This window comes from Peromyscus leucopus, chromosome 4 (genome assembly GCF_004664715.2).
Source record: "Peromyscus leucopus breed LL Stock chromosome 4, UCI_PerLeu_2.1, whole genome shotgun sequence".
In the NCBI taxonomy this organism is placed as follows: Eukaryota; Metazoa; Chordata; class Mammalia; order Rodentia; family Cricetidae; genus Peromyscus; species Peromyscus leucopus.
Window position 1 is genome coordinate 133,088,947 of NC_051066.1, and position 25,422 is coordinate 133,114,368.

General features: G+C 55.2%; 1 protein-coding gene across 3 annotated transcripts in view; it reads left to right on the forward strand.

Annotated features, from left to right (window-relative positions):
- Dlgap4 (DLG associated protein 4) overlaps nt 1-25,422 on the forward strand; it is a 160,449-nt gene that overhangs the window by 69,139 nt on the left and 65,888 nt on the right. For all 3 annotated transcript variants that reach the window (XM_028855600.2, XM_028855598.2, XM_037205373.1), the window contains 2 exons: nt 20,900-21,968; nt 24,653-24,897. In XM_028855600.2, the coding sequence (XP_028711433.1) occupies nt 20,973-21,968; nt 24,653-24,897 (1,241 nt within the window). In that variant the 5' untranslated portion in view covers nt 20,900-20,972. The remainder of the gene's footprint in view (nt 1-20,899; nt 21,969-24,652; nt 24,898-25,422) is intronic.

Sequence of the window (25,422 nt, forward strand, 5' to 3'; positions counted from 1 at the left end):
GTGAGTGAGTGAGTGAGTGAGTCAGTGAGTCAGTGAATGAGTGAGTGAGTGAGTGAGTGAGTGAGTGAGTGAGTGAGTGATGGAGCCTAAGCATTTGGTCTCCCATCTAACTGGAGAGACCGTTGGGACCACATCTGTGTGGCAACATGGGTCCCAGGGTGAACTGCAGCCAGGGAAGGGCCTCAGAGGTGGGTTCTTAGCCTCCACTTTGGGGGCCAGGAGGGGCTTCCACCCCTGAAGATGGCCAGCCAGGTCATGAGCTCTCCATCTGGCCCTCAGTGGGGAAGCAGCATCAGTCAGCCCAAGGCCTGGAGCAGATGAAGGGAGCTTAGAGATCCTCACTCAGCGGAGCATCCTGCGATGGGACGGTTGAGGTTTAGTGGAGACGGGGGTGAGCCTGAAGTCGCAGAGGGACAGGAGCCTACAGGATCAAGGCCAAGGCGCCTGTCTCCTTGCATCTGGTCCTCCCATCCCCTGCCACACTCGCGCTCTGGGCTCTGCCTTGCTTCCTGCAGGGTCATTAACCACCTACGGCCTGCCACGTGGTGTCCCCCTATATTTAACTCCCACGCCGTGACTTACAGAGGCCCAGAATAGCAGCCCCGGGTGGGGGCACATCTCTCTGCTCTCCCCTCTAGTCTCCCTAAAGTCAAGCTCCCGGCTCCCACCCCAGGAAGAACAAGCCTGGATCCCAAGGGCTACTGGCCCATCCCTAAGGAAGACCAGTACAGCAAGAAGAGAAGCCACTTGAGAGTCCTCAACATGACAGGCCTCGACTCACCCGAGCCAAACCCTGACTCAGCCCAGACGGAGCCTCGGTCCCTTTTCCAGCTCAGCCTTGACTTTGGTTCCAGCTGAGCCTTGGCCTCCTCTCTAGGTTGAACCTTGATCTGGCCCTAGCCTCAGCCCTGATCTTTTTTTTTTTTTTTAAGTTATTTATGTGTAAGATTTGTATGTGCATGTTTTACCCTATGTGTATGCATGTGCACTACTAACATGTCTGGTGTCCACTGAGCTCAGAAGAGGACATCAGATCCTCTGGAACTGGAGTTACAGATGGTTGTGAGCCACGACGAGGGTCCTAGGACCTGAGCCTGGGTCCTCTGCAGGAGCAACAAGTGCTCTTAACCAGTGAGCCGCCATCTCTTCAGCTTCCCCACTCCATCCCAATCCTTTTTCCCATGTTGACCCCTAATCACTGGTTCCTGCGTTTAGTTGTGCCTGAAGGTTTTTTGGATTTTGTTTTGTTTTGTTTGTTTGTTTTTTTGGCTTTGTTTTGTTTTTTAAGATTTATTTATTATGCATACAGTGTTCTGTCTGCATGCTAGACAAGGGCCCCAGATCGCCTTATAGATGGTTGGGAGCCACCATGTGGTTGCTGGGAATTGAACCCGGGTCCTCTGCAAGAGCAGCCAGTCCTCTTAACCGCTGAGCCACCTCTCCAGCCCTGCCTGAAGGTTTTTATATCAAAGATCTGCCCCATATCCTAGCTTTGGCCTCTGTGGTCTGGGATCAGTAGTGACCATGGATGAGAGACAAAGCCATTGGCCCCCCTGCCCTGGCCATGAACTCCTCTATAGCCCCCACGGGATGCCAGCACAGCCAAGCCTGCTCCTCCTAATTGGCCTCCCATCTAATTCCCTTAGCCATGTGATTGAGGCAAGGCTGTGATATTTATAAAATCTGTGTCCTTCTTGATAAAGCCAGCCATGGGGACCAGGTTCAGAGTCACGGTTTTCATCCTCGGAACCCAAGAACTTCAAACCACATCTGCCACAGAGGGCCCTCATCACAGTAGACCTGTCACCCATTGAAGTCACGCTCCTGAGGAGCGGATGGGCACCACCCCCTCTCTGATGCCTTCGCAGACTCAGAACGCTGTTTCAGGCAGCCAGAACTCCGCCTGAGTGACAGGGGCAGCCTGGGAGCTTAAGGGTGACTCACCATGGTCTCTGCGCGCTGACTGCTTTGTCCTGCACGTGGAGCAGAGCCTCCCCCGCCATCTGCAGCGCCCACCGGGGGTGGGCAGTGGTGGGCGGGCGGGAGGGCTACTCTGCTGACACATGTACCCAGCACAACCAGTGTCCGTGGAGGAGGAGCCCTGGACGGCTGGTCCCAGTGCTTGACCTGTACTGTTTGATGATCTGGGACTCTGAATTAACAACAGGCCTCCCTCCCCGCCCAGGGCAGAGCCCCTCCTCACATTCTGTGGGCACCCCCTCAGCCCTGATGCGTGTGTTCCCCCTGTCATGGGCAGCTCCTTGTCTTTGGGGGTTGTCCTTTGATCATGCCAACATCTTTCCTCCTGTATTTTCTGCCCTGCCACCCAAATGCTTCCCTTAGGAATGCGTGCTGCTGATCCCCGTGCACCAGGTTCTGCTGAGGACGAGGGAAAGCCGACAGTCCCTGCTGTCACAGGACTTTGGTCCGTAACTTTAGAGTTCCCTTATTTCCTTCTTTGGGCAGGGGGGCAGGGGAGGGCAGGATCTCACTATGTAGCTCTGGCTTGCTTGGAACTATGTACGCCAGGCTGGCTCCCAACTCCGAGATCCGCCTGCCTCTTCCTCTGCCTCCCAAATGCTGGGATTAAAGGCTCACACCACCATGCCTGCTGAGCTCCCCTGTTTCGTATGTGCTGTGACCGTGGGCAAGTTGTTCAAGCCTTCATTCTCGTCTGTCCTATGGGTTACTTTGCAGAGGCTCGGAGGTCATGTGTGGGTCAGGAGTGAGTATACACGTAATCACAATCATGTCTGTGTTGGGGTTGGAGGGTTCAGACCATGGTTGGCCTGGGATGGAAGAGACACCTGCCCGGGGAAAGGGGCTAGCCTGCCCTCAGGCGGTTGTATCTCTGGGAAAAGGGGCTAGCCTGCCCACAGGCTGTTGTCCCTGTGGGAAGATGATATTGCACCAATAGGTCATCAGGTAGGCAGACACAAGAAGACCGTCAGGAAGCAGGGACTGCTGTCTGGGGTCTGAGGCTGAAGATGCACGGCCTGTGACAGTGACAGAAATCTGTGCCCTTGTGCACTGGGGGCTGCTGTGTGGGATCAGAGGCTGGATGCTGCAGAGCAGTGACACTCCAGAAGCCTTGAGTCTTGTCACAAGGGACCCTCGGTCCTGTGCCACAGCCTGTGGCGGGTTAGAGGGCTGGGTGTGGAGGTGGGGTTAGGTGAGATGGATGGGAGGACGGGGCTGGTGAGCCTCCTGGCAGACGACATCACCAGGTGAAACTCAAGGCCACAAGAATAGGAAGAACCCAGCAGACCAGATCCAACGACTCAGATTGGGAATGGCCAGCCTGGCTGGTGGAGCGGAGGAGGAAGAGCCATTGGAACAAGAGTCTAGCTCATGCCACCAGGGTGGCCATGCCATCAGAGAAAGTCCACCTTGGGAGGAGCACGCCATTCGTTCTCTTTCCATCGGGATTCTTCATATCACAAGACTCTCAGTCTAGTGGAAGATACAGACAATAGGCTAACTGAATGGGCAACTACTCTAAATAAAGTGGGATGACGTGGATTTGGGGGGCACCTGCATAGACCTGGAGGGTATCAGGGAGACTTACGGAGAGGCAGCGATGCAGTCTCGTGAGGGTCCCTGGCACAGTATGCTTGGTAAAGGGATAACCAGTGCAAAGGCCCTGGCAGGGGGACCCCAACACGTCCAAGGAATGAAAGGGAGACCAGGTGGGCCGCAGGATGACTGGGCCTTCATGACTGGTGTGGGGTTAATTTTCATTCAAAATTGGGGGAGCAGGAGTGGAATGGGAAACAGGAGCCATTGGGAAGGATGAGAGATTAAATTAGAGTGGATGAGATGCGTCAGGACTGAATGGAGATCTGGCCTGAGAGGCTGGAGGACCCAGACCCCACTTCTTGCTGGTCTAGAGCTGGTTCCCCTCGTGGGCTGTCAAGTCAGGAAATGGGCACTTAGGGACAGAATAAAGGAGATGGTCTGTTTAGCTGGAACCCAGCCCTCCTTGGGGAGGGGAGACAAGAGCCCTGACGACCATGGGGCAGGGGGCATCTGGGACATGACCATGGCGAAAGTCTGGGTAGCCCTGTGGCAGTAGAGACTGACCTTGCTCCAATCCAGTCTGAAGATGGAACCATAACCCTCCAAACAGCAGATAAGCAATGTGAGAAACTGAGGCAGAAGACTCCATGTACCCTGTGGTTGCCACTTGTACATTTCATACACACTGTCCTGGCATTAAATGGATTGGGGTGTCCATTGTCCAGAGGACAGAAGTTCAGGGAGGAAGATGACCAACCCACCATCACACAATGAGAGCACATTCCAACCCTGTCTCAGAGAACCATTGAAGCATCTGGGAACAAGCCCAGGGACTTACCTCCTCTCAGGCCACAGTCTCTGCCCAGGGCTCCCTGTGGGGAATGCTGGCTTTCTTTTTCATTCTCTGAACCTGTGAGTCTTTTTCCGGCCACAGGGCCTTTGCATAGACTGTGCTGTCTGCCTAGAACTAACTCCCCCTTTGCACATGTCCTCATCCCGTCGATTCCTACTCACTTTTCAACATCAGTTGAACTATAGCTTTCTACAGCTAACTTTGTGTGGCTTTCCATCCCTCCTGACCCCCACATTTCCCCAGGGCTCTGGCTTCCGCCACCGCTCTCATGTGTGGCTATGTTTATGATCTTTTCCTTAAGAAACTGGCTGAGGCTGGGCGGAGGTGGCGCACGCCTTTAATCCCAGCACTCGGGAGGCAGAGGCAGGTGGACCTCTGTGAGTTCGAGGCCAACTTGATGTACAGAGCGAGATCCAGGACAGGCACCAAAACTACACAGAGAAGCCCTGTCTTGAAAAACCAATTAAAAAAAAGAAAGAAAGAAAAAGAAAAAAAGAAAGGAAGGAAGAAAGAAATTGGCTGGGTACCCCTGAGATGACAACCTCAGTTCTTAGGGTCCCTACTAGGCCAAGTACAGGAGATTGGGGTGCCGTTCTATGTTTCTGCCTTGTGGGACTGTGAGGCTTTGAGGTTGGAACCTGCTGGGGCTCCTGATGCCTGCCCCCTACTTCCTGAGATGGACTTTATGTCCTCAGCCCTGCTGAGGGATGACGTCAATCCTTAAGTGGCTTCTGAGCTGCTCCAGGCTTGCGTGGGCTCTGGGTGTATGTGTGCACATGGCCCTGGGCACACGCACGTGTGTGCGCGCATGGGCCTTCGTGAGTAATTCCAGTGGTACTTCCAAACGCTGTCTCCATGGAGAGGCCGCCCCCACCCATCCAGCCCCAGGTGGCTGCCTTTGCCACCCTTCTGGCTCCCCCGCCCGCTCCTCCATGACCCAGATTCGACCTGACTCCCACATCCCCAGGCCTCAGGATTCTATAAGCTCAGGGCTGGGGGCCTCTCTCCCCAGACACACCCTCTCATTCAAAATCAGTTCTAGGTTCCAGCAACGCTTATTGAGGCCGTGTGGAAAGAGAGTGGGTGCTGGTGGGTGGCTGCCTCGGCTGGATCATGGTTCCTTCACCCTGAAGATAATGATGCTTCGCCTGAGGGAGCCGAAGCTCCACTGTGGCCCTCAGAGCCTCTAGGAGCTGGCTGTCCTCTGTGTCCTCCCCCTTCTCTCACTGCTCAGCTGTACTGGCCATCACACACACACACACACACACACACACACACACACACACACACACATACGTCTGCTTCTGCCCTAGTTGCTTCACTGCCTGGAACGTTCTTCCACCGTAGGTTCGAGAGACACATCCCTCACTCCTATCCAGAGACACTTTTCCAGAAAGTCTTTCCTCACTTCCCTTTCATCTGCTCTATGCCCAGAGGACATGACCAGTGACTTACTGGTAGATAAACAGCTGAGTGAGTGCAGAGCTCCGGCCGACGTTTGGCCCTCGGGGGCACTAACTGGCCGTCTTGCTTGTCATTCCCCACCATAAGTGCAACCTAAGTGGGTGTCGTGCTCTGGACTAGAGAGTCCCTTGTGGTCCGTCAGTGCTGTGAGTTGGATGCAGTGGGTGGTGGTATTCCCATCTTTTGGACAAGGATGGCAGGCTTGCAGAGGCGCAGGGTCTGTGGCTGAGCAGGTCAGGCTCCATGCCCAGTGCCCACTGCTGCCCCAGGGTCGCCTGCAAACACAGTGATCTCAGGAGCCCACTGAGATGGCATCATGTCCTGGAAACTCATGCCCGATGAAGAAGAGGATGCAGGGAGGAGCCTCAAGGCCTCCCAAGTTGACCTCTTCCTAATTAAGGCTCAGGGCAGTGCCTGAAGTTGTCAGTCACCTCAAGACCTCCTCCAGGTCAGATGTCACTGCATCTGAGAGACTCCTAGAAAGCATGGATCCAAGGCCGCCAGCCCCCCCCCCCCTTGCATCATAGCCCCAGGAAGGTGGGGAGGGGACGTAATGTCCTTCTCCAGAAATTCCTGCTCCAAAGCTGCCTCCGTCAGCCTCAGTTACTTCCCTTGACAAACAGCTTGGCCGGTCCTGCTGCCCTCCTGGGTCTGTGCGCCCAGATGGCTCTGAAGAGAGGAGGCCTGTGTGAGCTGTGCCTTCTAAGAGGGCACGACCACCCCATGCCAGGAAGCTGGCCCACATGCGCCAGGGATGAGAAACCACACCCGGGACAGAGAGACAGCCATCTTCAGTCTCACACAACAGGGACGTACAAGAGGCCTGGATTCGGTTGTGACTTCAGAGCAGTTTGGATCAGGTTCTGAAAACATAAATGGAGAGGAAGGTCCCTGAGAAGGAGGTAGGTCCCCTTGACAGGCACGTCTGACCTCATGTTGCCCTCTGGCAGCCGGTGGCTCCAAGATCAGTCCATGTGAAACCATTCAAGAGCTTGTTGGGAAATGTAGTCTGGTTTCAGCCAGTTTAGATGTGTGGTCCAGGTGACGTGATGGAGGAGCTCCTGGCAGTGTGAGGATCATCGACAGAGAAAGTGGACTGGGGCGAAGGTATGCTTCCTCTAGCCACCTGACATCGGCCCTCCAAACAAGTCCTAGGCTGCCCAGCCATAGGGTAGTGATGTCCCTAGTGAGCTGAGGGGACATGGTGACACAGGACCCCCTCCCTTGCCACTTTGACATTTTATTAGCTTTCCTTTCTCACATTTGGAATTAGACACTTGCCATGCTTCTCAGTCTCTTCTCTTCATGTCAGCATTGAGCTGTGCCTGGCTCTCCAGGTTCGGCTTCAGCTGTATCCCACAGACGATGTTTCATTATCATTCACTCCTAAATATCCACTCTCATTTCCTACTTGGCTTATTCCCTGACCGTGTGTGTGTGTGTGTGTGTGTGTGTGTGTGTGTGTGTGTGTGTGTGTGCGCGCAGCTCTGGCTGGTCTGGAGTTTGCTATGTTGCTCAGGCTGACTTTGAACTCCTGATGAAGACGACCGCATACACCACCACAAACAGCCTGTATTCTTTGTGGTATTTATTGAAACTTTGTAGTTCAAAATGCAACCAGGTTTTGTAAATGTAACGTGTTGGTTTGAAAAGAACATCTCTCTGCTCCTTTTGGGATTGAGCCGTTTCCACGTTCTTAAGGTACAACAGCACTTCTGTCAGAGAGAAGATCCAGGTCTGTGGAAGCCGAGGGGGAGGCCTGCTAAGTCTGTAGTTCAGGCCAGGCCTCTGGAAAGGTGACTCTCAAAGTCTCTGGTAGCCTGGGAAGAATAGTGGGAAGGGCGTCTCACCCATTGCTCAGGCAATGTAGACATGAGAGCAAAGAGTAAAATATAGTGGATCTTTATAGAAACCCAAGGAAGGTGAGCATATCTGGGCTGGTCAGAGACATCATGTTTGTTAGAAAGCATGCCCCCACCACAGAGAACGGTGTGGCAGGAGTTGTGAGCGTCATCATGCTAAACCAGATAAAATTGGAACTTTTGATCTGGCTGAGCTCTGACTGCAGCCAGGCCCCTGCTGTGCGTTCTGGCTTGACTCCTTAGTCCCCTCCAAAGCTCTAGGCAGGAGGTGTTATGATAATCCACAGTTTACAGGTAAGGAAACAGACACCAGAGAGATTAAGTGAATTTACCACCGGCCACACAGCTCCAGATGGTGGATCCAGGTGGATCCCTTCCCTTCCCTGCTCCGTGCCTTCCCTTCTCCATGCTGCGGCCTGGCACTGTTATTCTGGTGGCACATGTGGGTGGCACAGGTGATACTGTGAGTCTTGTATCATGAGTGTAAAGGGGACATTGCAGAGTCTCCTACAAAGACCATTGGGGGGTTGAGAGCTATGACCCATCTCTTCTGTTCAGATGGGGAAACTGAGGCTCACCTTTGTTCCCATGAAAAGTGGGAGACAGAACTCAAAATCTGCACTGTTGGAAGACTTATCTTGCTTTGGACTGGGGAGGCATGGGACAGAAGGAGAACTGGAGGGATAGGACCTGTGGCGATGGAATGAAGGATGCAAGCATCTTTTTAGTGGGTAGGAGGGAGGGAGGAAGCTGCTCTACTGGGGAATCAGAGTCCACTACCTTGCCTGGAAACCTCATCAGGCCATCCCACAGACAGAGGCCAGGCAGACTCCTTCCCGCTGGCCCCCATCAGCAGCCAGAGAACCAGCTCCACCCGGCTAGGCAGATAGGTAATAGGCACAAGGCACGGCCAGCTCCCTCTCAGCCCTGGGTGGCAGAGGCTGCCGCTCTTGAGAAAATGATGTGTCTGTTCCGAGAAACCAAATGCCCTACAATGAATCCAATTAGATTTCATAGGCACATGAAAACTCGATCCATCTTAAGCACACTCTGCAAACCTCCGGCCACAGATGAATATTTCATTCTGTCTCAGCAGCAAGAGCAGAATAGCAAGCAGCAGCCAGGACCTCCCTAGCAGGCGGGGCCACATGTCCCCACGCGGGGGTGGGGAGTCCAGCCTGTGCTACTCCGCACTAGTGTGACTTCAGGCAGTCGCTGATTCCCAGATATCTCAGTGGCTCCCATCCTGATCCCCCACCCCCACTCCCCGAGGCTGAGCATGGAAGTTGATGTGCGTTCATGTCCCAGAGCCACCCTGGATGTCAGCCTGGTATTGTATGGGTGTTGAGGACACAGCCTTGAGCAGAACAATCCAAAGGTACTTTCAAAGCTCATAACCCAGATGAGGAACTGGGCATGGATACAAAGGCCACATCAGACCGAGGTGAGTTGTGCTGCTACATGAGGAAGGGAAGGGAACTCCCATGCAGGTACAGGGTCAAGGAAAGTGTCCCCAAGGTGGTGATGCTTGGACCAAGCTACACATTGGGGAAGGTATCCTGAGACACTGCTTCTGCACATGCAAAGGTCCTGAGGTAGCAAAGTGCTTATGAGTTTGAAGACTAAGAAAGCCACATGGCTAGAATCAAGGCCAAGGTGAAGGTTAGGTTCCTGCTGCATCAAAGTCCCACAGATTGAGAAACTATTCCCAGCTGCAAATGAATGGGAAGGCCAGCCCCCTGCTGTAAAATCCGACCTACTGCAAATCTGTCACATAGGCTAAGGTAGCCAGGTGACTGGGGGTCCTTTGTCAGGGAGGGAAGTGGGTACTATCTATTCTTATCAAAATGACAGTAACTTGTTTATATCCTGCTGACTGTTAGTGCCGCTCCCCAAAGTGGCTCAGGGAAGCCTAAAGAGAAAGCACAGGGTGAGTGAGCCTAGGGCCTCAGCCTCTGAGAAAGGAAGCTAGAATCCAGGAGACACTCTGCCAGGGTGTGCAGCTGGAAGAGGGAGCCAGACGAGGTGCTTCTTGGTGTGTCCTAAAATGGTGCAAGGAGGACTGAAGTGGGGGTGGGGAGAGCAGGCAAGGGCAAGCCGCAAAAGGGGTCTAGCCTTAGGTCCTACTCCCAATTCCATCACAATGGCAATTAAATTAAATTTCAATGGATGTGGAAGGGCACAAACATTCAAACCACCGCTGGATGCAATTCTTGTGTGACATGCCCAGGATAGAGGGGATTTCTGTCCTCTGTAATCCAGAGGGCCAAACTAGAGTTTCAGGGGACTCCTGTGGAGACAGAGCCTGAGCTGCCAGAGGCGGAACCAACTGCTTTGGAAGTACTGAGGCACCTATCTCTAGAGTGCTCAAGCAGAATTCAATACTTTTCCAGAGATAGGAGGTGATTATCTACTGCTGTATAATTCCCCCCAACCAGTAAATGCTTGTTACCTCTTGGTCTCTGTGGTTCTGGAATTTCAGAGCAGTTTGGCTTGGCAGTTCTGGCTCAGGGTCTCCTGTTAGGCTGTGGTCATCTGAAGGGGGGGTGGGGGCTGGAGGGGCTGGCTTCCAAGCTCACTTGCAGGGTGGCCGCAGGGTCACAGGGCTGCCTGAGTGGGCACTTGCTTCTGCGCAGAGCAAGAGACCAAGCAGCCCGGCACCCGCACGGCAGCCCGGCACCCGCACGGCAGCCCGGCACCCGCACGGCACCCGGCACCCGCACGGCAGCCCGGCACCCGCACGGCAGCCCGGCACCCGCACGGCAGCCCGGCACCCGCACGGCAGCCCGGCACCCGCACGGCAGCCCGGCACCCGCACGGCAGCCCGGCACCCGCACGGCAGCCCGGCACCCGCACGGCAGCCCGGCACCTGCACGGTCTTTATGACAAGCGTGGAAACAGGTGCTCTCGTCTCACGGGCCAGCTGTTGGCACCACCAGCCTGCCTCACTGTCTGCCAGGAGGGGCTGACCGGAACAGGGCTGAGCACAGGGCATGAGACCCAGTGGGGGCAGCCACAAGATTGGACAGTGAAACCTTAACCGCACCTCCCAGCGCCAAGTAGTCCTGCCAAGCCTCGGTTTCCCCAACATACACGGGGTTGGAGTTGGTGGTTTCTTGGTTCCTGCAGGCCAGGGGTGGGTTAAAGTCAGAGTCCTCTGTAGGGTCTCGTGGTGTAGAGGCAGTGGAGGCTCTGATCACCCAGAGTCCCCAGGGGCACTGTGGAAGGCTGTGGATTCCCTGGGGGACAAGCACCATGCCCAGAAATCTCTGGTGTTACATCCCTGGCAGACAGGCTACCAGGGCCACATCCCTTTGCTCTCCAGAACGCATATAAGGATGAGATCCTGTTGCCATCTCCTCTTTCAGTAGCTTTTTCTAAATGCTCTTCTAAATGTGTGAGGGGTAGGAGGCATGGTTCAGTGTCCACATGCATGTGGAGGTCAGAGGTCAACCTTGCTTTTTGACATAGTGTCTCTCACTGGCCTGGGCCTTCTGATTTAGGCCAGGCCGGCCAGTGAACCCAGAGATTTTCCTGTCTTCCCTCCCAGCATTAGGATGGAAGCTGTGTGCTGCTACACCCAGCTTTTTACAAGTGTGGGTTCTGGGGATCGAACTCGGGTCCTTGAGCTGACATGGCAAGTACTTTACTCCCAGCCCCTGGATGCTCTTCTGTGAGGCAGTGTTGAGGGTGCAGAGTGTGATGAGGAGCTGAGATCAAGGCACTCCATGATCTGACCCCAGTGATGGTCCCTTTAACCCCCGCCCCTCCCCCGACAACCTGCAGACCCTCAACATTCCCAGCACCTCGCTCCTTTGTCCGTTATTTGTCGGGGCTTTTCACTTTCATGACATAGTCTCCCCTCGCAGGCAGAGTGGTGCACCCCTGCAATCCCAGCACTCAGCACCCCGAAGTAGGGGGTAGTGAGTTCCAGATCAGCCTGGGCTACATAGAGAGACCCCGTCTCAAAACACACAACTAGACAGAAGAAAGCATCTTTGCTGTACCCGTTTCTACTGAACTCTTACTTGTTGGTCTAGGAAGATGGCTCCGTCAGGAGAGCGCTTGCTGTGCAAGCGTGTGGCCCTGGCTTTGGTCCTCAGAGCCCATATAAAGGGCCACACCTGCAATCCCAGCACCGGGGAGACAGAGGTCCAGGAGAGCCCTAAGACTGGCTGCTGAGCTAGCCTCGTGTGCTTGGTGAGGTCCAAGTCATTGAGAGAGCTTGTCTCAACAAACAAACAAACAAAACAAGATGAGCACTACCTAAGGGACGGGAGGTTGACCTCTGGCCTCCACACACGGATCACACCTACACACACGCACACGCATGCACACACACACATGCACACACACACACACACACGCACACGCACACGCACACGCACGGTGCATCCTACTGACCCTCAAAGATCTGGCTGCACCACCTCTCCTCTGGGGAGTCCCCCCATTGCCTCCGTGAGTGTACTAATCTTTCCTCACACTAGGCTGTGTCTCTGGCTCTGACACTTCCTGGGATGCGTTTTTATGTGCCATCTAATTGTTGTGTGTATTTCTACCTCCTGCACTTGACCACAGGCTTGAGGGCTGGGACTGTGTGAGTCAGAGCAGGCCCCATAAAGGCTGGAGGAATTGAATTAAATGTGCTGGCAGTGGCTACATTCTGACCATTCTGTTCTGCTGTTTGCCAGCTTGACCTTCCAGGATGGTCCCTCAGCGGGGCCTGGAATGAAACGAGCCTCCAGGGTCCGCCTACTCCTAGCCAGAGCTTTCAGCCAGACAGCAGGTCAGCATGCCCCTGTACCACCTTCTCCAGACCCTGCATGCCAGCCTGGTGAAGTCTTGCTGAACAGTTAGAGATAGTGTTCCCCTGAGCATGGCACCAACCAGAGGCTTTGGGAAATGGTAGCAAATTAATTGTCATTTCCCGAAAGGTGAGGGATAGCATGAGGAGCATGGACTGTAGAACTGAAGTGCCTGGGTTCAAATCCTAGCCCTTCCCTGTGTGGCCTTGTGCAGATTATTTTTCTGTGCCCTGATTCTCTCTCTGGAGACAGAACTCAAAGGGCTGCTGTGAGAACCCCACTACACATGCCTTCTGCTGTGGGCATGCAGGAAGCCGGGGAGACCACACTTCAGAAGCGCTGACCTGCGGGACGCTGGGCTTCCTGTAGCCACCCAGCTCCTCTCTATTGGGCACCTGTTGACACTTTATGGGGTGCTCTGCATTTATACTCTTCCTGAGGCTCACAGATGCCCGATGGGGGTAGGGAGATATATTTTTAAGCTGAGCTAGGATACACATAAAATGTACCAATTAAGCCGTGTGTGTGTGTGTGTGTGTGTGCGTGCGCGCGCGTGCGCCTGAGGTAAAGCCTTTGGAGTTGGCGTTTTACGAATTTCCGAGATGCCCATCTTGTTACATGGGTGTTAGGATTTGAACTCTGGTCCTCACAATTATGCAGCAGCTGCTTGTAACTGATAACGGGCGAGCTGTCTTCCCAGCCCCGGTCTCACCTGCACCCATGGCCCTCTTTTTCACTTTTTATTTTAAGGCAGGGTCTCACTAAGTTGCTCAGGTTGGCTTTGAACTTCACTGTAGCCCAGAAAGACATTGAACTTCCAACCAACCCCAGCCTCTCAAGCAGCTTGTGCACCAGACCCGCCATTTTAAAGTTGTAGTAGTGGCATGGAGCACATGTCCGGTGCAAACTGATCATCAGCACCTCCACTCCAGAGTCCTTCCTGGACCCCTACCAGCCTCACATCACTGAGACGTCACTCCCCAGCGCCCTTCCCCAGCCCCGGGCAACTACAAACTGCCATTTGTTCTCCAAGCTTGCCCGGCTCTGGAAATTATATGTCACGTGCCTGACTTTTCTCAGGCTCTGTGCCCACTGTGACTGAGTGTCAGGACTTCTCTTTTGATGGCAGAATAATGCTCCGCCCTGTAGCAAGAGTCCACACCTTGTAGGTGAGGAGACTTGGCCCAGAGAGGTGCTTGTGTGTGGTTAGAGGGGCAAGGTGGATCCCCACCTCGCTCAGGAGAATGGCACTCGGAACCTGTTCTTGCCTGCCTTTGGTTTAACTGCTTCACACAGGCTCCTCCTGGCTGAGATCATCACCTTCGTTGTCAAACTGAGGGAAGCGGGATAGGGAAGGTGACCTGCATAAGCGTGCGGCAGGTCAACCAGCACCAGTGTCGTGGTCTCCACAAGCACAGCAAATACTTCTTCACTGTGACAACTGGGGGTGACAGATCCAACCAGGCCCTGACGCCAAAGGAAGATGATAAACCCTGCTCAGCCCTAGAGCTGTCTCCATGGTGACCTCTGTGCTGCCCCCTAACCCCAGCCCTTCCCAGAGGCCGAGGAGCATCCACCCCAGGGTGGGTTTTCTGGCTTTAACCCATCCTCTCTCCCAGCGAGCAGTCCAGCTCTCTCCACACCCCTTCCCTCAGAGCGCTCATGCTGTTAGCAGCTTTTCACGGTCCTGGGCTTGCTCTGTGCTCCGCTCCAGAGACGACATGGAAAACGACACAGGTGTGCTCCCTTCCCTTTCGTAGAGTGAGAGGGGAACCCTGAAAACACAAGCAGCTTTGAAGCAGGGGTACCCGGGAGAGTTTGGAAGGGAATCATTTCGGGTGTGGAGAGGGACAGGCGGAGAAGAGCGTCCTTCCTACTGTCCGTCAGGGAAGGTCTCAAGGAGGTGATGCTTGAACGGGAACTTGAAGCAGTACTAGCAGCCAAATATGAGAAGGACTGGGAGGGAAGCCTTCGGTATTGTGTGGATCAAGGTCCTGTGGCCACGAAGAACAGGGCACCGGAGAGATGACAAATGCGATGGAAGTGGCTGAGTCAGCATGAGGAGGCTGGGGTTACATTGAAATCGACTCAGAGGAACCAAGGAAAGGAATTCTATCCAGATTTTCCCAAGGATGTCTCATGTTGCCCCTCTGCTTGTGTTCAGTGTGTGCAGGGGCTTCTTACTGCTATCTCCTTGTCTTTTAGCCATCTATGAAGAGATGGGGGCTGAGCACGGGCCCCTTGACCTCTAACATCTCACCCGTGGCCAGGCAAAGTTGAACGGGATGTGGTCACACCAGGGCCCTGCTGGCACCAGGCCTCTCACCCCAGGGGCCCAGTATCCATGTCCTGGGCCATTGCACAGAGCTCATTCTCAGGAAAGCCAGGAGTCCCTCTGTGACTGTCTCCGAAAGGCCAGGGCCTGCTGTGGAGACAGTGTGGGCCACGCATCCCAGCAGCCCTTCCCTGCAATCTTGTCCACCAAACAACTGGTTGATTGAATGTCACACTTTTCAAACAGTTGCTATGGACACGAACTCAGCAGGAAACATGTGGGACCCGGCACTGGTGGAGATCATGTAGCCGTCAGAAGAGAGTTGGGACCTGGGATCCCACTTCGGTGGGCAATGGCAAACACAGGTATAGAGCCACACCTAGCTGCTGCCCAGATTGGGATTTGAGGTACCAGAACGAGCTGTGTTTCCTCCTCTAACATAAGTGTCTGTGTGACAGACCATTCCAGAGTTGGCAATACAGTAAGCCTGCATGATGGCACACGGATTCTGAGGGTCAGAAGTAGCCTTGCAACCTGGCTCTTGCCTGGGTCCTTCAGAGAGCTGCATCCTGTCACCTCGGCGGGTCTCAGCTTCTTCCAGACTGACTCTGGCCTCAGCAGTCAGCCAACTTGCCAAGGGGTAAAGCAGGTGCCGCCTTGCCTTCCCCTACCTGGTCTGAGAAGCCAGATAAAGTCACTGCCACAATATCCTTCCTGTTGGTGACAGGGGACACTCAGGAGAATGTGATAGGAGGTGGGGTCACACCGGCATGTCTGACAGGAAAGTTGGTCCCCGGGACTGAAGAACACCCACAGCACAGCCTCCACTCTACAGCAGGGTCTCTCCACCAGGGTCTGCCCGGCTTCCTGACTTATTTCATGGTATCCCAAGACTTCCTGGCACTCCTTCACCTCAGCCCTCTCCCCTGCTGTCTCCGGGCTCCAAGCAGAGGGCTAGCGGCACAGAAGGGACAGTGACACTCGGTGTTCCAGGATAGGAAGGATGGCCCTGGTGGCACAGACAGAGGGGCTCCAGGTGGTGTGGTTAGTGATAGTCTCTCTGTGGAAGTGACCTGGTGACCTGGGCCTGGAGGGAGTCAAGGAAGATCTTGCAGCAGATAGGCCGAGCATTTCAGTCAGGACCAGGCAGGGAAAGGGGAAGGAAATCAAATTACCCATACCCAGGGCCAGAATGAAGAGCCCTCGGGGAAGGCAGGAATGAGACCAGAAGTCAGGGAAAGGCCGGCCTTCTATCCAGGGCCCAAGGAGTCTGGGAAGGGATCTGAAGCCCGGCTCGGTGGCTCATGCCTGATTCCAGTGCTGGAGAGGATGAGGAGAGGATGAGGTAAAACTCCTGTGAGTTCAAGGTCAGCCTGGACTGCATAGAGGAGACCTGGGCTTAAAAGGGGGGGGGGGGCGGGGATGGCTCAGTGGTTAAGAACACTGGCTGTCTTCCCAGGTTCAGTTCCCAGCACCCATATAGAAGCTCAAAACCGTCTGTAACTCCAGTTCCAGGGGATCCCATGCCCTCATCTGGCCTCCACAGACATGATGCACAGACATACATGCAGGCAAAACACCCAGACACAGAAAATAAAAATAACTGTTTGTTTGAGGCCAGGATTGGCCTGTCCGAAGCAGTGGCAGCTGACCCAGGCAGGGCTGCGGAGGGGGAAAGGCAGGACTCTGGGGACAGGGAAGACACAACCGTTCGGGAAACGTCTGCTACTGAGCCCACTGGAGTAAGTGGAGAGCAGCATGTCCTGGTTTCTGACTGGAGCTGGTGGAAGGGGAAGATGAGGTAGATGGGGGGGGGGGTCTGTCCAACATGCAGTTAGGGGAGTCTGGAGTTTAAGGGGCACACTGGGTTGAGGACCAAAGTGTAGGAGGGCCAGTTATAGGTGACGCTGTGCACTAGGACATCAGCAGCGACGGAGTGCGTGGAGAGGCAAAGTTCATTCAGTTCCTGGACTCAGCTCAGACAGTGGGACGGGGCTGGGGGGGGAGGGGAGCAGGGGAGGGAGGGCGTCCAGAGACACCTCCACACCAGCAGCACCAAGGCCCTGGCAGCCTTGAAGAGCCCTTCCACACTTCAGCCCTCCAGAGTGCTAACGGGGACTGTGTGCTCCATGGCCCCCTGTGAATGCACCCAGAGTGTGTGGTGGCTCAGCCCCACTCACTTCCAGCGTCTCATCACTCAGCTCACACCCCTACTCCCTGATGGACTCCTTGTCTGCCTTACCCTCTCTTGTTTTGGGGGGTTGGTTTTGTTGTTGTTTGTTTTTGGGGTTTTTTTTGTGTGTGTGTGTGGTTTTTCGAGACAGGGTTTCTCTGTGTAGCTTTGGCGCCTTTCCTGGATCTCACGCTATAGCCCAGGCTGGCCTCGAACTCAGGGAGATCCACCTGCCTCTGCCTCCCAAGTGCTGGGATTAAAGGCTGCGCCACCCCGTCCACCGCCGCCGCCCAGCGCTTCCCCCTGTCTTAATGCAACCGTAGAGCCAGCCCTTCTAGGGCTGCAGATATGTGCTTTAGAGGAGTCGGTGAGGGAAGTGAGGGCCGGAGGGGCCGAGGAGGGAATGACTGAAGATGGTTAGCAGTTGGATTGAGCAGGGAAGAGGGAGCTACCGAACATTCTGGACCAGGGGAATGATGTATCCAGGTAAGTTTTGCGTCTTGAGGAGTCAGGCTGTGTTCTGTCCCTGGCCTTATCCCTACTTAGCTCTCCAGTGCTCATGGGCTCCAAGATGAGGTTTGGCAGGGCAGGAGGGCCCGTCCTGTGGCTGGTGGCGGGCGGTGGGTGGCTGGTGGCGGGTGGCGGGTGGCGGGCTGAAGCTGTGGAAGCACCACAGAGCCCAGAGGGCTCCCCAAGGCAGCAGTGTCTCCTGCCTCTGAGTTTCCATGAAGGCAATGAGGCTTATATTAATGAGAGGCAATTATGGGCACCCGGATGGGCCTAAGTATAGCTCATTGAGAAAGGCGGCGCACAGCAGCCAGCTGCCTCCCCTGCAAGGCCACGGATGCCTATTTTAAAACTCCCCTCGGTGAGGCTCTGCCACCCCTGGGTTCTGGGCTGCTGAGGGACTGGCATGCAGCTGTGGCTGAGAGACTGAGCAGACCCTCAGACCACCCGCACTCAAACCCCTGCTGGCTGAGAGAGAGGAAGCTAGTCTGAGGTCACAGCAAGTACAAGCAGATGCAGGATTTGAATCCATTTCCAGCTGTGTGCCGCCACTGGCTGTATTGGGCAGCATCCTAGGCCACAAGGCTTGGCCTGTCCCCAAGAGCACAGTGCGGGGAGAGGGGGCGTGTGGTGTGACCGATGCTTGGTATGACAGCACAGGTAACCCTGGTCATAGTCTCACAAAGTAAGCTTCATCCTGATGCCGCTGAGGAGGAGACAAGCTCAGGGAACCGATTTAATCAATGCCAGTATCCCACTGTGAGGTGGCCCTCCTCAGAGACACACTAATGCTGAGTCCACAGGAAACTGACGGGCCCAGTGGTGTGGGTGTGCATGCTGAGGTTTCCTCGGGAGTCTCTAGGAAGGCTCTGGAAGAGGCCAGCACAGAGAACCAGGTTGAGGGGGGGGGGGGTTGGACCTCAGGGCAGTCCCAAGAGAGGCTGTGCTGATCCCACGGGGAACTCGGAGTAAGGAGGTGTCTGGAATAGGAACACAAGGGCATTGTGGTGGTGACCAGTCGTTAGATGCAGGCTGCCCCTGGGGACGGAGTGGAGCCCTGCAAAGATTTCCGTCTGACTTAGAGCGGTTTGTAGTGGGAACTTGGCTGTGAACTGTCAGCAGCTGGTGCTCTTGGCAGCTGGAGCCAAGGCAGTCAGCACAGAAGGACCTGGGGTCACCACAACACACCATGGCCACAGTGAGAAGCCAGGCATGGCAGTGAGTGCTTGTGACCCCAGCACTCAAGAGCCTGGGATGCGAGGGTTTCTCGTTCCTCTGCGTGGGTAGAGAGAACCTGGCCTGCCTTCCGGGAAGTCAGGAGCACTAATAAGCCGCCATGCTGGGGGAGAAGACCAGAGCTAGCAAGGCATGACCAGTGCTGGAAAGGAGGAAAACTCTCACCAAAAACCCAGGAGAAAAGCCGGGCAGTGGTGGTGCACTTTAATCCCAGCACTTGGGAGGCAGAGGCAGGCAGATCTCTGAGTTAGAGGCCAACCTGGTCTACAGAGTAAGTTCCAGGACTACACAGGGAAATCCTGTCTCTGAAAACAAACAAAGAAACAAAAAAAACAGGGGACCTAGGTTTGACTCCCTAGCACCCACATAGCGGCTCAAAACCATTTATGACTCCAGTTCCAGGGGATCTAATGCCCTCTTCTGGCCTCCCTGTGCACTAGGCATGCACATGGTACACAGATATACATGCAGAGAAAACACTCATATACATTAAAAAAAAATAGGTCTCAAAAAAACCATAGAGAGACAGAAATGGGAGATAATATTTGCAAGCCGTATATCTGATAAAGGTTTGAGGTCTAGAATGCAACAAGAATGACAAACAGCTCAGTGATAAAGTAGTCAGAGGATTTCAGTTGACATTTCTCCAAAGAGAATATCAGAATGGCCAAGGATCATGTGGCAGGATGGTCCTCATCACTATGTATGAGGGAAATGCAACCCAAAGCCACAGTGACAAGCTGTAGTGGTGCATGCTTGTAGTCCTAGCACTCCAGAGCCTGGGAGAGGAGGGTGGTGAACCTGAGGCCAACCTGGGCCACAGTCTTGCATTCTGACCTCCAAGGGCTACCCTCCCTGGTTCACAATTCACCATCATGGTGACTCTCCCAGGATCAGATCCTGCTGTCCAGATTTGCCATGATCTCTCTTCATCTCAGATCCATACTGCATGATATCAGCAGAAGACTCAGGTGTGTTTAAGAGCCCACCATACTTGGTTGGCTTCGAGGGGTAGCCTGGGTACTCCTGTACCCCAAGTACAGGCCAGACCAAGCCTTAGGCTCCTCTGAGCAGAACTCGTGGGGCCTAGAGCCTAGAAACTTGGCTGACCTCCATGATATGGCCAAGAAGAGGCCCAGAAACGGAGAGGGCTGTGGCTAAGTCTAGGACTAGTATTTTCAGGAGGGTCCTGGGAATCTGCTAATCCAACTGCTCCATTTTACAAATGGGAAAAGTGAGTCACAGTGACTCCATCCATTGGCCATTCTCTTGTGAGGCTTTGTCCTGTCCGCCTTTCTCTAAGGCTGGGCCTCTGAACTCAGAGGACTTTGTTCTAGGCCACCACTATATCACGGCAAATGGGTGGGCCTGTCGGCTTGCTGGCCTCTCTGATGTCAGCGGCCCCTGCACCCAGCCCAGAGGTCATAGTCATTAGAGGGACAAAGAGTTTACAAGGGCATGAAGATCCCTCTCTAAAGTAGATCTGGACAGCACTGTCTTTGGCCACAGGTAAGGTAGGCTCTGAGTAGCCCTGCTCTTCGGAAGCCTCTCTGGCCCTAGAAAGGGCCCAAGACAAGAAGTGCTGAGGAGCCCAAGGGAGATGCCTCACAGAGCACTGAGGGTGCTCGGGACCCCGAGAGTCCCTGTCTGGATGACTCACACCTGCTCCCAAGGCATTGTGGGATACTCCCTAGAAACCCTCCTTACGCCCTAAGCGGTGGCTGTTGGGGACGGGGTGGACAGAGCTTTGGATGGGGGTGCATGTGTGCATGGGAGGAGACAGCTCCCTGCCCACATTCCACTGTGGAAATGGGAGGAGTCCAAGAACTCGGAGTCGGAACTTGGCTTTCCAGGTCTCCGTTAAAGCCTTTCCATTCAGCCCGAGGAGAGTGTGCTTTGCCGAACATTTGGCGGGCTACCACTGCAGCTTTGAGCATGGGCTCAGAGACAGTGGAGGGCAAAGCACGGCTCTGCTGTCCCCCTTGGCCGAGGACCTCTGTCCAGTGTTGACGCGTGTGCAGCAGCAGTCAGTCACACCAAGGACAGCGAGCAGGGAGCACAGGCCCCGACGTCAGCTCCTGGCCCCATGACGGCAAGGGCACACCCCCTGCCTTAAGTCATCCTCAGCCCCACCCCATCCTGCTCCCTGCCCTATCCAGTCCAGTCCTGTTGACCAGCTGACCACCCTCTGTCTTTTCTCCCCAGGACAGCTGCTGCCTGGGACAGGTGACCCGGGCACCCCACTAGGGCAACGGCCCCTGCCCCACGGGCTGGGATCATGAAAGGCCTCGGTGATAGCCGCCCCCGCCACCTCTCCGACAGCCTGGACCCACCTCATGAGCCCCTCTTTGCCGGGCCTGACCGCAACCCCTACCTGCTGTCGCCCACAGAGGCCTTTGCCCGCGAAGCCCGCTTCCCTGGGCAAAACACGCTGCCGGGGGATGGGCTCTTCCCGCTCAACAACCAGCTGCCCCCACCAAGCAGCACCTTCCCCCGAATCCACTACAACTCTCACTTTGAGGTGCCCGAGGAAAGCCCGTTCCCTAGCCACGCCCAGGCTACCAAGATCAACCGGCTGCCTGCCAACCTCCTGGACCAGTTTGAGAAGCAGCTGCCTATCCACCGGGATGGCTTCAGCACCCTCCAGTTCCCCCGGGGTGAGGCCAAGGCCAGGGGTGAGAGTCCTGGCCGCATCCGCCACCTGGTCCACTCTGTTCAACGGCTCTTCTTCACTAAGGCACCCTCGATGGAGGGCACCACGGGCAAGGTGGGTGGTAATGGCAACAAGAAAGGTGGCCTGGAGGACGGGAAAGGCCGGAGAGCCAAGAGCAAGGAACGGGCCAAGGCCGGGGAGCCCAAAAGGCGGAGCCGCTCCAACATCTCAGGCTGGTGGAGTTCAGACGACAACTTGGACGGTGAGGGTGGTGCCTTCCGCAGTGGCCCTGCCTCGGGGCTGATGACGCTCGGCCGCCAGCCAGAACGTACCCAGCCCCGCTACTTCATGCACGCCTACAACACCATCAGTGGACACATGCTCAAAGCCACCAAGAACACGACCACGGAGCTGACCACGCCACCGCCCCCGCCTGCTCCCCCTGCCACCTGTCCCAGCCTCGGAGTGGGCACTGATACCAACTATGTCAAACGTGGCTCCTGGTCCACGCTAACCCTCAGCCATGCCCACGAGGTCTGCCAGAAGACCTCGGCCACCTTGGATAAGAGCCTCCTGAAGTCCAAGTCCTGCCACCAGGGTCTGGCCTACCATTACCTGCAGGTAGGGTGAGGGTGGGGCAGGGTGGGGCAGGGTGGGGCAGGGAGGGTGAGGGTGGGGGCAGGGGGGCTGTGGTTTGGAGTCTTAGCTGGAGCACAGTTCACTGGTAAGGTTGCTCCATGCTGAGCACGGGCTTTGTTCAGCTGTGGAGTTGGAGGTTTGAAGGACCTGTGAATGAGAGGATCCTCCGCGCTCACATGTTCTCAGCAGGTGTACTAAGTAGGCCCTTGGGAGCCCAGCCCCGAAGAGACTGAAGTATGTCCCTGCCCTTTAGATGACAGATCTGGAAGCTAGGTCTTCCCTCCCCACCTCACAGGACATGGCATTCTAATGGTCAGCTTCCTGCTACTCCCACGAGACTGGGTTCTCCTTGAGGACACAGAGCACATCTGATGCACCTACATGTTCCCCCGTGCCCAGGACCGAGTCTGGCAGGGAGGAAGTGCTCAGAAAGGGTAGACGGACAAGAGTGAAGTAATAAAGTCGCACAGCAAGAAATAAGTGCGCCACAGTCCTGAGAACCAGGAACAGATGGGGGTCAATGTGGGTGAGGGGCAGCCTAGGGCCGCCAGCCCCGAGGCCTGACCCCTGGGGTGGGGGGAACCTTTCCCTTTTCACATGAGGGTGTGTACTGAGGAGCTCCCGCAGTAAAAGCCTCATGGCCTGAGAGTGACCGAAGGCTTTGGCTTCCACATTGCTGTAGCACAGTGAGGTGGGGCAGGGTTCCACATGGCGGAGTGTGTAGACAGAGCCCAGTGACAGAAGTGACAGGAACAGATCACACGTGGGAGAGGATGCTCTTATCAGTAGTGAGCACTTTGTCCCCAGGGTATGCAAGCACAGACCTGGCTGGCATGAAGAAGTCACATCAAATGCATTATGAAAAGATGAACTCCAAGGTATGACAAGGCCCAAGTTCTTGTCATTCTATATAAAACTCCAGGGACACTGAGACTGTGGGGGAAGGGTGCTGTCTTTGCAGTAGGAGGAAATTGAAATCTAGGCAGCCTTTTAAATATCGTTAGGGGTCTTGTGGCTGTCAGTCTGCTTCCTTAGTTTATACATTAAGGGAAGTGTGTGACCTGCACCTTCTCCACATGGTGTGGTTGGGTCTGATGTGGGAGATGCTTCCAAGACACAGGAGAGGACTCTTGGCCCTGGGGGCTTGTGCCTGCTGGATAACAGCGTGAGCAGGTGGGTTGGCCACAAGTTCTGAGCCCCCATCCCCCGGGATAGTGTGAATGGGGGATGGATCAGCTAGAGATTTAGGATGGAGAATTCACAGGTCCTGGTGACTAGCTGGCTAGATGGTCAGCTGGGGTTTGTGGGAAAGCTGAGAGAGTCCCTACGAAGTGGGTCATGCTGGTCAAGGAGTGTGCATTTGAATCCTCGGTGAAGGGCTTGCTGTGTACAGAAACCTGTGGACCGGGGTGTGCAGTGGCAGTTTATGACATATGTGTGTGTCCAAGTGATGGCTGGTGTGAGTGTGATTAGGGGTATGTGATGTGAGTTATCTGTGTGTACACACTGGAGGGGCTGTGATGAGGTTGCTGGTGTGATGTGAGTTATCTGTGTGTGCACACTGGCTATGATGATGATGCTGGTGTGATGTGAGTTATCTGTGTGTGCACACTGGCTGTGATGAGGTTGCTGGTGTGATGTGAGTTATCTCTCTGTGCACTGGAGGGGCTGTGATGAGGTTGCTGGTGTGTGTCCCTGAGGAGGTGTGAAGTATGCTGGGAGCATTTGCTGAGGAACACAAGAGACCAGGCCAGGCATGTGTTCTGAGTGTGTCAAAGTGTATACATAGTACAGGACTTAAGCTTCTGAAGCTTGTAAATGCCAAGATGTGCCCAAAGTGACCGTGTACCCAACAGTGTGAGTCAAGGAACCAGAGTGTATATAGACTGCACACCCTACCCCAGAGCAGCTGACAGTGATGGCCATGGAAAGGCAGTGGAGTCCCCTCAAAGCCACTTGGAACAGAGTGACCAGAAATGCCCTCCCAAGCTGTGAACTGCCCTTACCTCTATCACAGCCCTGTTCTGTAGATGGGGGGTGGGGTGGAGTGAGGGGGTCCCTCGCCAGAAACCGAGCCATTTTCCAGCTTACCCTAGCAGGCAAACACCTTGCTCTCTCTGCCTCAGTTTCCCCCTCTAGAAGAAAGAATGTTGACTTCACACTTGTGTTGCTGTACTAGGGTCTCTGACTCCCCATTCAGGGATCTCCAGTGGCCATTGTAGGGTCGGGCTCTGACTCCTGGTCTTGGGGGTCTCTCTCTGTGGGTGACTTCCCTCCCTTGGGCCTGATGGTCTCATCATGGGTTCATATTCCATCCCCTGGAGTGGCACAAGAGAAGATGAGACACGGAGTGCCCAGTAGGCATGGCTGCAGGGAGGCCATTGTGATCGTTTGGTGGGACACACCCAGCTTGAAATCCCCGAAGAAATGAAAGCTGGAATTTCTTGCTTATGGCCAGGCACTGAAGCTGTGGCAGAGCCGCTTCTAGAACCCAGGTAGTCTTCCCGATTCAGGCCTTCCTGATGCTGGCTTTACAGGAAAGCCAGAACAGAAGGTTCAAGTTGCCAAAGTGGAAATGGGTCCACGAGGACCCATTTTCTGAGTGATGGGCTGGAAGCCAGCCTGACCTCCGCACTCCGTCTGAGCCCCGTCCCTGGATATTCTAGGTGCCCGGCGGAGGTGGAGAGTGGAGCACCGCGCTGCTGTCCCCTCGAGAGATGGAGAGCACAGCGGAGGGGCCCATCCCGTGCCGGCGCATGCGCAGTGGCAGCTACATCAAGGCCATGGGCGATGAAGACAGTGATGAGTCTGGCGGTGGTAGCCCCAAGCCTTCACCCAAGACGGCGGCGCGGCGTCAGAGCTACCTGAGGGCCACGCAGCAGTCTCTGGGAGAGCAGAGCAACCCGCGCAGGTGAGCTGCAGCCCTTCCGGGGGTCCAGAACAAGGGCCCTGGTGGAGCTCCGCCCCCTCGTGTATGTCCACAGGCGCCAGACAGTATTTCCCCGAGTAAGGTCTCAGAACCTGAAGGCTGATCTGAGACCAGCTGTGTCCCCTGGGTGAACCTCACACTTCTACGCTGTGTCCCTCGGGAGCCTGGCCTTCCTCCCCTTGGCCACCCTAGCACCCAGCCCTAAAGATGGACCCTGCTTCTCAGCCTCAGGTCCAGATGAACACCCCCTTCCCCGACAAGGGCTTCTTCATGCTTAGGCTGGCCCTGCCTGCTGACAACTTGTCCCCACACAGCCCCACCTACAGTTAAGCCTTGCCCATAGTGAGAATTGGGATGGCTGGTCCAGGTAAACTCTGCCCAGGAGCCCTGTGCACGGGTAGGTTCACTCCCATAGGGGAGGTGCCCCAGGGGTAGTGCACGGGAAGTTCATGAGCAGAGCCAGGCTCTGGTGGAAGGGATCAGTCATAGTAATGGTGGCTGTCTGTT